This window comes from Dichomitus squalens, assembly GCF_000275845.1.
Source record: "Dichomitus squalens LYAD-421 SS1 unplaced genomic scaffold DICSQscaffold_2, whole genome shotgun sequence".
In the NCBI taxonomy this organism is placed as follows: Eukaryota; Fungi; Basidiomycota; class Agaricomycetes; order Polyporales; family Polyporaceae; genus Dichomitus; species Dichomitus squalens.
The window spans coordinates 1927480-1940790 of NW_006766884.1; the positions used below are offsets into that span (position 1 = coordinate 1927480).

The 13311-nt window shown below is 57.6% G+C and overlaps 2 protein-coding genes across 2 annotated transcripts; one reads left to right on the plus strand and one right to left on the minus strand.

The window, feature by feature from the left end:
- Positions 1 to 499: 499 nt before the first annotated feature.
- DICSQDRAFT_98288 (uncharacterized protein) lies at positions 500 to 3220 on the minus strand. Its single transcript, XM_007361475.1, has 2 exons — positions 3137 to 3220; positions 500 to 3075 (listed from the first exon to the last, which is right to left on the minus strand). The coding sequence occupies exons 1-2, from the start codon at positions 3184 to 3186 to the stop codon at positions 1701 to 1703; spliced, it is 1425 nt and encodes a 474-aa protein (XP_007361537.1). The 5' UTR covers positions 3187 to 3220; the 3' UTR covers positions 500 to 1700.
- A 5966-nt stretch (positions 3221 to 9186) lies between these two features.
- Positions 9187 to 9735, plus strand: DICSQDRAFT_152247 (uncharacterized protein; the record flags this gene model as incomplete). The annotated part of the gene is made up of 1 exon (XM_007361476.1): positions 9187 to 9735. A coding segment is annotated over exon 1 (285 nt), but the record flags the coding sequence as incomplete, so codon positions are not given.
- Between the last annotated feature and the right edge of the window lie 3576 nt (positions 9736 to 13311).

Below are 13311 nucleotides of genomic sequence, written 5' to 3' on the forward strand. Positions count from 1 at the left end.
CGGAGACTTACAACACTGTCACTAGGTTCTTCTCATAACTTTGAGTATATTTGTAGCCTTATCGAGGGGAATGGAGTATCATAGATGAGACTGGCAACATGGTTGCCATTGCCATCAAACAGGTTGTCACACTGCCACATTGGGATACGATTTTGGGATGACCGACGTATGACCGAGAAGGCATATGTGCGAAGCGCCCTTCCAGCGCTTCATTCGCAATCTGCTCGCTCTGCACCTCATTGGACGAGGACAGATAATCTTTCCCCTTTTGGTAAGATCTCTAGCGTGATGTGACTGTCAAAAGGACTGCATATGGCCTGATAACGAATTCCGCGACAGATCGTCTCGGATTTCCTACATATCCACTACTCTACATACTAAAACTAGCATAGAACTATTGTAATGTGGTGCCCGAATGGATCTGCGAGACTGATTGAGTATTGCTACAGTAGATCTGAAGAAATCTGAGTCACATGTTTTTTCTGTCAAAAGGAGTGGTGTATTACTGTAGTTCTGTGTAGTACAGCGAGCAGACGATAAGTACGATACGAAGACTTCCTGCGCTTGCGCGATATACGCCGATTGTGGGTAAGTACGTACACATGATGCTGAGAGGGAGGAGAGCTCTCGTGAGCGACGTGACGAGATGGAGTACGCTGATAATCAGACTATCGAAGGCAGCACTAGTTTACAGAAGCAACGGCTAAGCACGGCCGAAGCCCAGACCTGGAGAACATGAAGACGTTTTTTCATTTAGATCAAGCAACCGACAGTAACAGATCGAGCACAGCGCACGGCGACAGTGGAGCGTTGCATGACATGATGATAAGCCGCGGTCAGACTCGTCAATTGAACGGGAATCGAAAAGGACGAGTAACCGAACCCTAGATGATAAATGCGAAGCGAAGTCATCCTGTTCTACAAGCACGAATAGCAAACGGATAGGGTGCAGATGGTGTATAAGAAGGCAACTGTTGCGCCACCTGCATTACTACCGAAGAGATACGAGAGTACCATACGATAGGCGACATGGTTTGTGTGATGGCGTATTGTGACAGACTACATGTATTGTGTTTTGGTTTAGAAGGGAGAAGGGAGGTAGAGAGCATATAGCCGAGGGTATGTGCGTGCAAGTCGAATGCATTTTTGACAGGCAGAGCGGGTTGCGTGTAGGTCGTATGGAAGATGATAGCGTGAGCGGAGTTAGATACTGATATAGAAGTGCGTTATGATGGATGCTGATTGTTGGATGCTGACGAAGAATGCGAGTAATAACAGAGGTTGTCCTAACGTAGGATGGGAAGCCCAGTGACGAAGCTTCATGCGATGTATACATAGATACTGATTGTTGCAGGCGGCCGCGGTGACAATCGACGGTGGCAATGGGGCTTGACGTCGACGAAGATACGATGCCGCAGGCTTTTGATGGAAGACCGCGAGGTGAGCGCAGTAGAAACCGGGAATGCGACAGACCCGAAGGACGTGGAAAGCGATAACACAGAGCACGACAATGATCGAGGTTGCAACCGAGGCGGTTGAGTGCAGAGGCGAGACGAGGAGCGAGAATAGGTGTGATGCGACGAGGACAGCGGGACATGCGTCTAGTTGAAGAAACGAGAAGGGTTGTGATGAGGTCATGCAGTCGTGCTTTGGTCGTTCGATCGTCAGTCCGATGGGAGGATACGACAAGGGTCGCAAGCCTATCGCTTGACGGCGGCGGTCCTGCCTCGTTCGCGGGAAAGGATGCCGCTGCGTCCGTTCCCATACCCAGGCGCCTTACGGTCAACGCCATGAGCAATCTGGTCGAGCTCGTCTGGACGCCTCCTTCCTCGTCTACCCTCATTCTCGGGCTGCACATCGTTCTGGTCGTACTCCTCGATATCAATGCCCGAGTCGCGATATCCCATTTTCTCAAACTTGGGGAGCGGGGGTGGGGAACTGTTCCTCCGCTGGGCCAGCTGACGAGCCGCACGCACGCCAGCGGCGACGACGGGGCTGTGCGCAACCCAGTCTGCGACCTTCTCCATGCTATCCAGGCGAGCGCGGACCTGAGCGCTTTGGTGAGCGTGAGCGCGCGGACAAGGGGAGCGGCTGGGCGAGCGTCGAGAGGAAGATGAACGCCCGTCAGGGTCACGTCGACGACTGCGACCCCGAGGCGCTGCGACTGTGGGCGAGACAAGGTCCCTGGAAACACGCGTCGGCTGTGCCATAGCAAACGCGGTCGTGGTGTCTAGAACGGGATTCGCAATGCGTGGAGCGGGAGGAGACGCCGAATTGTTTTGCAGCGAACGCGACAGCATAGAGAGCGCAGAGGGTCCCTTGTGCGAACGCGGGGTAGTGGAGGTAGAGACGAGGAGGGAGAAGTAGGCGGGAAGACTTGCCCGGTTACGGCGCTTCTTGCTCGTTACCGTCCCTGGCTCCTCGTCATGGCCATCCTCGTCGCTGGGGGGAGTAGGTAGGTCGGCGGACTTGCGACCATGACGGAGATCCGAGCGGATAGAGGAAGGAGTAGCGGGAGCGGAAGGCCTATCGTCAAGACCGTTCTCCCCCGAAATGTCGTGGGGAATACTGCGGGACACACCAGTGCTTGCAGTCAAAGCGGAAACAGAAGACGTGCGCCGATGCAGCGAGGGGATCATAGCTCGGTGATTGGTTGTGGAAGGGCGTCGAACGTACGCGAGAGAAGACGAGTTGTGCGAGTATCCGTTCGCGAACGACGGGGACAGCTTGGATGGGTCCGTGGCATAGTCCGGATGAATGGCATAGTACTCATCGTCAGCATTCGCACCATAGATGGCGAGCGAAGGGCTGTCCTCCTCGTGCTCATCGTCGAGAGCATACCAGGAGGTCGAGGAGTTGGACGAGGACGACTCGGAATGGCGGACGCGATGTGAGACCTTACGAGCGCCAAGTGATTGTCCGAGGGCGGAGGGGTGCAGTGCAGGGACCTCTGAAAGATGCACGGGGGTGTTGTGGGATGAGCGGAGTAACGGCGAGGGTTGTGCGCTGCTGGTTGTGGAGATGGAAGGCGAGGTGATGTCCTGGGACTCGCACTCGTCGCCGCAATAGGCTCGGCTGTAAGGGGAGAGCAGTGAGTCGGGCCGTAACGGCTAAGCGCGGCGGGTAGAGTACTTACCCGTCGGCGAGGACAGGCCTGCCGCAGACGAGACAGACTTCTTCGTACATGGAGATCGTCGGGGCGGGCAGGTGGGCGAATGCTGGGGACGGTCGGGAGGAAGGACGTCGGGGGGCGGGGGCTATATAAGAGACATGTCGCAAGTGTGAAAACGCAGGTGAAGGAGCCTCCCAAATGCGCGTCCCAAATGCAAACGCAAAATACACGCATGACTCCTCCAAAAACAATTAATGCCACCCCACCATCACGCTCGTCACACCGCGATCCCCTCCCCTTGGCGATCTCCCCTCGATCTCCCCTCCACGTATGGCATCATCCGGCGTCCCCGTCGCCCTCCAGTCCGTCACAACCCTCAGTCACGCCGAGTCGCTCCCTGGTCCAGTTCTCCCAGGCGCTTCTCCGTTGTCCAGTCCGCGCCTGGCCTTGTGCACGTTCATACAACACTCGCACTCGAACTTTCGTACACACTGTTTTTCCGCAAACGTGTCCTCCAGCTTCGTTGTCCTGCAGAACAACGTGCTTCTTCCAGCAGGGCATAATTCCCGTCCGCCGCAAGCATTCGTGCTGCCGACGCACTGCCATACCAAGTATCCCGCCATATCTGGCGGACCGCCTACGGAGCCTTTCACTGTTTGTAGCCGCCAATGAAGCTCTCCTCGCCTTCCCACTTCCCTCATACACCAATCTCAGAACGCCGGTCCGAACGTGTCACGGCAACACCCCTTGCTGTTCCTGTTTCTCCCTCCGCCGGCTTCTCTCAAATTCTATCCCGTCCTTCTTCCCTCGAGTCTCAATGCAGAACCTTAAACCACGCGTTTGCACTCCAACCGTTTCTCCGACATGCTTGCAGATCACAGCACGCCCTGTTTGAGTGCACTCAGCACACCCACGCACATCACTCGCACGCTCAACGCACTTCGTACGACGCCAGACCTGCAACGTCGCGCGACGTGATTAGCAGATCCGCTTGAAATGAGTCTTCCTTTCCCTTCTTGCGCGCCCTATCGCGAGCCAGCTATCCAGCTAGTTGTATCGCCACATTCCACCGCATCACGCATCACTGTCACTGTCAAGTCGGCCCCCCGAAGTCGAGACTTCCTTCGGCCAGTGCATGCCTCGAACGCCCAAATGCATGCACGACTGACGCCTTGGCCCAATCGCCATCAGTAATTGCGGACGCCGAGAAAGTACGACCGCTCCGAGTCATTCGACGTCCGTTCGCCATCTGTTGGCGGACCTTCCCAGTCATCGTAGCGCCTTGAATGTTATGCCGACATGTCCTCGCGCGCACGGCCGACATCCGTAAAGAGGAGGTGCCCCATCGGTCACGACCTCGCGCGTCATGCCATTGTGCAGTCGTAAGCCAATGACTGGCCAATTACTACGCTAGTGACGTTTGCGCAGTTGTGTGGATTTTGAGGCATGCTATGGCGCAATCGTGCCAGAGCGCGGACGAGCGCCTGTCAGACCACCGCTAGTAGTATCAAAATTTCGCTTGTCTGCTTTTCGTTGGGATCGCTACGGCGCGGATCTCAAACCAACTCGAGACCCTGAGAGAATATTCAAACGTTTCTGTAGCGTCTAGAACCCCCTTTCTGCTGTATTGGCGGAGCGGTCGCAAGTGCGTTGACCGGTATGTGTGCGTACCGCCGCAGTCCGAGTCCGACTCGGTCTACGTCGGATTTCCTCTGCGCTGGTGTATCCTTGCACCCTCCGACTCGGGTACGGGGCCGTGGACGCGCAAGCCATCGCGACGTGATGGCCTCGTGCGGCAACCCAGCATATGGCCGTCTCGACGTCCGTTCGCGCAGGCGCCCGCTCCGGCGAATCTTCCGTATGTTTCGCCAGCCTTCGAGCACCCGTTCACCTCCAGCACGCGTCGATTGCTTGCAGCACCATCGCCCTAGGGCAGTTTTGAATCGAGTGACATATGTGTAGCGAAGCTCATCTCCGGTCGCCCCAGCTCGCCACTGGCCACCCGCCTGGCGCACGCATCACCTCATTGCCGGCGTCCTTCACACCTCCCGTGGTCCTGCGTCCACTGGGCGGTGGCGAATCATCTCACTTGACACCATACGTCTGGGGGCGTGTCCGGATATTCGCGCGCGCGAGCAAAATTTCTTCCTCCGTTGGGGGCCTCGCCAGGCACCCCCTTCTCAGGGCATGCGTGGACCAACAACGGCTTACAAGTTTGCTTCCGCGCCTGGCACGCGGCGTCCGGTAGCGCGACGCCTAGCCTATACGTACGCAGGCACGGCAACCTAGACGCAAGCGACGAGCGGCTCAGCCCCGTATCTTCTCTGCTGCCTTGCCGTAAGTGGGCGTAAACTGTGATTCTCCTAGCCGACGTATGTACTATACCTGCACCATGTCACACCGCGTAAGGGCACCGCGTACTTACCCCACAAAGCAGGCTGAACCTTCCGCATCTCTGCGGAGGCACGAGTCCACGAAAAAAATCGCACCGCACGTCCGGACCGCGACGCGCTCGCAAATAGCGAAGCTCGCTACCTTTCAGCTGAGGCCCCGACTCTGCCAAACGCGATCCAGAGCGCGACAGGACCCCCGGACGAGCCAAGCCGGACATCCGCCCTGTCCGGGCGCGGTCGTCCGACTGTTCAGTCGGCTTGCCCATATGCGCGTAAAGTCCGGAGCCTATCTCGCGGAGTCGACGCTCCGTCCGTGTTATCTCCAGCGACAGCTATCGCTGGCCACAGTCTCTCGCAAAAACTTGCTATCTACGGGTACCCGACGCTCTACTATCTCTCTCGTGACTCGATGTATCGAAGTACGCCTCCTCCGAGTTGACCCTATCTGTGGCCCGACGTTGACGCGCTGTCTATCATCTATCTTGGTATCTTGTTCGCGCGCCGTGCGACCGACCTCTTCACAACGCCACAACGCCCCTCAATTACGCTCTGACTTCTCCGGCTGCTCGAAGCTCGAACCGCACCTGAAATAGCGTTTCATCGACTTCACGCAGGAACCTGCATTCACCGGCGGCGGCACAGGCGCTCCTTCCCGCTTCGAAGCTTCGCACGGGCGCGAAAGCTTCCATATCGAGCGGCGTGAAGGGGGTGAAGAGAACGCTTTTTCTGCTTCACGACTCCCAGGCGCGCGTCCTGTCAGCATGGAGACGGGTTCTGCGACCCGGCGAACCTCCCACGTCCCTCGTGAGTCTATTGTGCCCTCGTTCTCGTTCCCGCGCGCATGCGATTGTTCGACGTTCTCGGCCTTCCGTCAAACATTGCGAGGGTGCTCAGGACAAGACCGTGACGCGCTCGGCGGAGTCACCTCGAGGGGAATAGGAATTAGCCTTTCGCGATCAGTGTTGCCTTTTTGGGGTCGCGTGCAGTGCTCCTGCTCGGGGCGGGATGGCGCGATGTCGTCGCTGCGAGGCTCGCCCGGATAATCTCTTTCCATCTCGTTGAGTCACCGCGTTGGTTTGTGGGCACTCAGCGGCATTTTGGGGGACATCGCGCGACCCTACCCTCGAGATGCTCACGCCTCACGGTTGTCTTGTTAGAGCCATGGGAGGAGGGTACAACGGACTGGATCGGTTCGAGCCACGCCAAGGTTCCACGAGCCAGTTTAGACCGCGTTCTGCCTTCCTACCAGCTGCCAAACCATCCGCTCGCGCTGCGAATGCGTCCAGCGCAATGCATGTAGCACGGCCCCGTACCCCCAATCGCCGCGGGCATAAGACGGATGGCCGGCACACCATCCGAGCGGACGCGCCACAATCGCGCAGGCGTGCAGCGTCGGATGTCGACGATAGCGGCGCCCACCGCGCGACGTGGCGGCGCTGTCGCAGACAGGGCAAATCGCTGGCCACATCGACGCCATACAGCCGCGACTTCCGGGACGATCGCGCGAGCGCGGGGGAGCGTGACGCGGTCGCGTGCCCGGTGGCCATCGAGCTCCCGGAAGGCGCTTGTCTTGTCCGTGCGGGTGCCGGGACGTTTAGGCGGGGATGGAAATGTACACGTCTGTATGTGCTCATCGTGCATACTGTATGCCTCGGGATCGTATTGAGGGTCGTGGCATGACCTGTACTAGCGTCTGAAGACCGACGAGGATCCTCCGCACCGTGTTGATGTGCTCGGTGGAAGCGCACCGGAAGGGTGACCTTGCAATGCGATCCCATCGCAAGGCGCGGATCTGCGACGGGCCACTGCAGATTTGGCTCCTGAAGAGCAACGAGATGGACCGACACAGGCTGGAAGTTGAACACAAGCACATGGGGTGCTCCGTGGCGGAGTCTTGTCAACCTTAGGGGCCAGCGTCGTCTGACCGCGGGGGAGGCATGCGCCTTGTAGCCCGGAGTATCGTAGCAGCGACATTGCAGTCATGTGAGCCGAGCGAGAAACCTCAGGCTGGCAAGTATGGTGACCGTTGACAGTGACACTGGCCTCGCGGGATAACTCATCTTACAGATGTCATTAGTTAGCGATCATGCTCGTCTCATCGCAGTCATGACGATGACCTCACCTCGCAGTGCTGTGACTCACGCCGAGGAGGATTAGGAGCGAGCATGCTCGCACTTCTCATGCATGTCCGAGTCATTCTCGGAACTTTGGGTCGTGAACAGGTGCGGTTCAAGTGCTGATGAGGTCATCGAGCTGACCATCGCCTGGCCATCTTGGGCAGCGGCCTGATTGTTACAGCAATTGATGATGCATCCTGCGTGTCCTTTTCGGGCAGGAAGGGTGCCTCTTCGACACCATAACATCCATGTCGGTGGGACTTGGTCTCGTGCGGCAACGTCATTGCTCTCGACGAAACCTGGCTGCCTGACCTTCGCCATCGGTGACTGATACGTTCGGACTGTGGTCTATTTTCCGCATCTTTGTTACTACGCACTGCATCCGGATTTAGACCTCCTATGTACCATCCGCCGCTATACTGAGGGCTGACTTCATCGGACTCTCTGAGGCGAGCCGTCACGGTAACGCGTCGAGCTGGAGACGTTGTGGCCAGCCCTCGCCGGGCCCCATCGACAGATAGATGTCACGTATCGCGAGGGTGCATCAAGCTCGCAGCGGCAGTTCGACTCACCGAGTGCAGCTGAACCGCGGGAGGATGGCGCTGGTACGTGATGACCAACCATCTCCCTTGCTCGGTCACCGAACTTGGCAACGCTGCAGATCCTCCACGGTCGCAATGTCCACGGTCTAGGCCTATAGCTCACTTCCGCAAAGCGACCCTCCTTTCTGGTGCCTGTTTGTGAGTCCTCGCGCCGTTATGCCCGACAACGTTGCATTCAAATTTTTACCCCGGTATATACTTTGCAGGCTGCTCAAGTTTGTCAAGTCAAAAGTCGCACAGTGAACGTGGCCATCCCGTCGCGCCCCGACGACGCTTCCAGGGGCGAGCGTGTTCTATTTCACACCACAATGCGGGAAATGCGATGGATGCGGGCACAGTTCATATAGGCGCCGGAAAACCTGAAGTATCCCTCGGCCACGGATGACGTAGCGTTGTCAGAGGCAGGCATGTCATCCCGCGAACTTGAAGTCTTTGGCGCATGACGATATGAATACAGGGGAACACTCTTACTCCACCATTTGACTGCACGTCCCGGAGCAAAGCGACTGATTCCACGAATATGTTGGTCACGCACCGTCCTGGAGACAGACGCGGATGACGATACCGCCGGTCTCGTTGCTGTGTACGAAAGTGTACGTGTATGTAAGTTCATCTTTGAGGGTGCATCGCTCAGGTGCCCTTTGTCTGGTCTAGACTCAGTCCGCAGAGCTCAACGGTGCGCGCAAAGGCCCGGTGCGAGCTAACTTGTCACGCGCGCGCAAGAGAGACGACGTGCTGCGGACAGGGTCTACCCTGTAACTACGTTTGAAACGTTACAGGTCAGCTCGCACCGGGCCTTGTGCGCACCGTCGAACTCCTGAGTATATGCCACAACAGGTATGCAGGTCCCCAAGGCCCCACATGCGACTGCCTTCCGTCAACAGTGAACACACCATGTTACCAGAAGAGACAAGCGCAGCGGTAGCGCCTCTCAACCTCCTCCCCGCGCCGAGCGAAGCATGACGTTGTGGCGCTGCTCCTAGGCACACCTGATGGGCGGGCAAGTCACCGGCTTGCCGCCGTCCGGTCGAGAGGCGCGACTTTTGCAGGCACCTCTGGTCGGACCTTCTCAGACTTCAAATCCTGTGCAGCAGCCTCAGGTAGCAGTCCGACATTCCAGATCAACTTCCCGAGCCGATCGGCAGCGTTATCGGGCGCACCGTAACCTATGTATCCAAGGTGATTTTGATTTCAAACGTTCAAGGGTTAGGCGTCCATACGACGATGGACACGCGGAGGCCGAGCCGTGACACAGCGGGCGCATCATGTCCGCAGGCGCGCCGAACCGCCCCTCCCGCGCCTTCCCTGTTCTATCCATCGAACGTCACGCCCGCCGCCCGCAGTGTCTCGCTATGTCCACCGCCCAAACCGCAAACCGCCCGGGACCGGGCTTTGGAGACCGATCCTGGCCACTATCGGTTTCGGACGCGACACCATAAAGGGTCGATGCGCTACTCAACTCGGATTCGGCACGGGACTCAACCGCTGCTTCGGGCGCAGACGCTGATGGCGTAAGCACACATCTGCGTCAATCCGCTCTGCTTGGGAATGTAAGCGTTAATTTCGCAGCTCGGGCAGCGAGTCTGAAAATCCGACATTCGAACCATCCTTGATACGCAGCCGACCTTGTGAGCGCATTCAGCGGCAGTTCGCGCAACACGTACCTGCCTTGCGGGTCTTGTGTCGCCGACTTGGGGCGGTGTATGCTGTCAGCAAAGGTACTGAAATAGATGGACGAAGCCACGAAACGGCGAGGTGAGCTAAGGCGACTTCCGTAGGCACATGCACACAACTTTACGAGACGTCGTGAGGCGTTATGTGGCCCCTGGTTTAGCTCTGACGGGGTGCGGATACCAGTTGAGCTGGATTACGTGCGTGTACATGTTCATCTCGAGCCCCTTCCCGGAGACTGGACGCGAGAACGACATAGTGATCGTTGGTAGAGTGCGAAAAGTGAGTAAGCTTCTCGTGATGTATTCATGTACATGTGCCCATAGACAGGCTTACGGCTGCTTACAGTATGTCCAGTGGATATATGCGCGCGCACAAGGTTCTAGACTGCAGGTGGCAACACCTTGTATCGCTCCCTATCACCACTAGGTTCTGCAGACACGGAGATGAACGCTTTATGAATTGGTGAGGTGCGCGAAGACACGAGCTGTCCTGAGTCGCGTGACCTTGACAGTACCCCCGTTTCACCACCGGGCGACTTGCATGCTTTACCATCACAACATTTGTGGCACAACAAGACATCGCGCGGTGTGTGTGACTGTGACCTCGTTGAAGGTTTGGAATGTAATCACTCACTATCTGTCATTCCATCGCAGAGTGACTGACATCGAAGAGCATGAATCCCCTCGGACAGAGAACATCGCGATTCTCGTGCGTCTGAGTCACGCCGCTTGAAGCCGACCATTGGGTCTCTCGTCAAGGAAGTGATATGTACTGACATATCGTCTTGTTCGACCCCGACTTTCCATCTTCGAACCCATCAAGGTCGATGTTTGAACATGATCACCCGGCCGCTCTCTTCCTCGGTCTGTCGAACAGACGCTGCGACGGCATCTCCTTCGGCATCTAGAAGCAGCGGTAAACCGTCTCAAGTATCTCATCACGCTGCGCAGGTGGTTTCGGAGATGGGAGGACCGCCCCTCCCGCCACCTCCGCCCCGGTGTTCTCGGCGGGAGAGGCGGCGACCACTTTTCCCGTGACATCCCAGCCGAGAAGAAACCGACCTCCGATAGCGCGCTATCCGCTACTACCGACCAGGCCCGCATCCACGCACATGATCATGGCACTATGTGCTGGGAGCTTGTGTGACGCGCCGGCGCCGACATCCTTTGCGCTTCCCTGGCAGCGCTGTCTCACCGTCCGCCTGGCGCCCAGTATCGGAAGTCGGAGATGCGCACACGTGCCGGTGAGGGTTTACCAGGCCCGGGATGGTGATGCATCCTGCTTCCCGGGGCAAGCTGGGACGCATAATGGCCGGGAACACTTGCGTTCATCCGGATGGTTGCCGTCTTCCTATGTTGGTGCCCAAGAATGATGTATTCCTTCGCCTCACGATTCGAGCCGTAGGGACCTGACATGATGGATGAAACTTTCAGTGGACAGACACGCAGATAGGGCGACGTCTCGAAACCTGTCAGGGGTATCGTGCCTCTGCATTGCCTGAGCAGTTGTGAGTGGACCGCCGGCCGGATATCGTACCGGTTGGCCGTGAACTCACCACCGGTACTGGTTTGCTTGATCCCGCTCAACCGTAGGAGCTCGGAGAAGGACAAGTGCAAGACACGCCATACATTCCGGCTATGCACACGGCATGCTGAACGTGTCAAGTGCGACAGCGTGACCAGCCCGAGCTTGAGTCGGTGTGAAATCGCACGCATGGCATCCGCCAACGTTGATCCATCCAGTTTTCGAGCCCAAGATCCGTTTGGAATCTGACGGATTCCATCGACGAGCGGTCGACAACGCGGAAGACATACTCTTCATCTTGAAAAAAATATGCAAGCGGTCAGCGGCCCGTCGACCACCCCGCGAACCGATCCGTGCCGTGGCGACCGTGACGGAGTTCGATCGGGCTGCTCGACAAAAAATGTTGATACACACTCGAGATATGACCTGATCCGAGCCGCGTAGATCCGCCCGTTCCACGTTCGCGCAATATTGCACAATCGGAGAAGTTGAGAACTGTAGAGAGTCGAAAGGGGAGCGGCCAAGCGATTAAAACATTCGGCCTACGAGGCGAGTGTCCAGTAGGATCTGGATCTCAGCAACGTTCCTCTGTTGCCGAGTGCCGTGTTCGCCATCTGGAGGGTTGCGGGGTCGCTCGTACCTCCTCGCCTATAGCTATCAGTGTCTGCAGCAACTCTTCTGCCGAAGCCATGTGAGGAACTGGGGTTAGAGGCCATGAACGATGCCGGAGTGGTCGAGCGGTGGAGCAAACATGAACCAAGAATGTTTTGAGGAACGCCTGTTGCAAGGTGTCCCGACCGAATGTCTGGCATATTTGCAGGTCAACCTGTCCATCTACACACAACCTGCCAGGGCATCGGAAATAAGATATTAGACGGATCTTTGAAGTCCAGCTATAGTGATATATACTCTTATGTACCATTCCATCCATGCAGAGCGCCGCGTCCTAGGTAAGCCCTTCCGATCCATGGTCTCATGTACCACTCCGGCAAGGAACCTACGACGCGCTCTCCAGAGACTGCTCCATTTCCGACACCGGAGGCGCGGGCAGCCGTGCATCAGTATCCGTATCCGCGCTCGCATCCGCGTTCCCGTCGACAGTCACGGTGTCAATTGCATTATCCCCATTCGCAGCGTTCGCAGCCCCATTCTGCTGCGGCAGGTCCTTCACAGAAGGGGATCTTTCCGCCTTAGGTGGGGTCTGCGGAGGAGACCCATCCGCATCCGTGCTCTCGGGTTCATTGGCGAGAGGCTCCTCTGTAACGGTGACTTCGAGAGGCGGTGGTGGCGGCGCAGCCTTTGCAGGAACAAGTGCTGAGGAAGGCGAGTTGTCGCCCATGGGGTCGACTCGAGGTGAGCTCGTGAGCGGATCAGATCCAGGGGAGGGGGTGAGACCCGGGGATGGCGAGATCGAGGGCGGGGGTAGTGCCTTCTCGAGATTGAGTGGATGCGCAGCGGGTGCGGGTGCGGGCATGGAAGCCTTGCGGCCGTTGAGCGTACCCGCACGTGCGAGCATGCCTTTGAATCGGCCGCCTGGCTGAGCGGCCGGTTGTACGACCGGCTGCTGTTGCTGCTGCTGCTGTGGAGGAGGCTGTTTGATCGCAACAGGCTTCTCGGACACTATGGTCTCAAGCATGGCAGTAGGTGCGGCGACATTCTTGAGACCTGTGAGCTTCTCCTGAAGAAAGCGCGCATCCGCAAGGAGTCTGGGAGGGCCGGATGAACGGTGAGCCCAAGTCACAGGATGCATACAGCATGTCGCTACGCACCGCTCCTTCGCCTCCAGGGAGGGAAGTTCAATCTTCGTGTACTCTTCCGAGAGCCTGTGGTTGATCGCAGCGAAGACTTGCGTCATGACGTACTACGGGCAGTCCTTCACTGTCAGATAA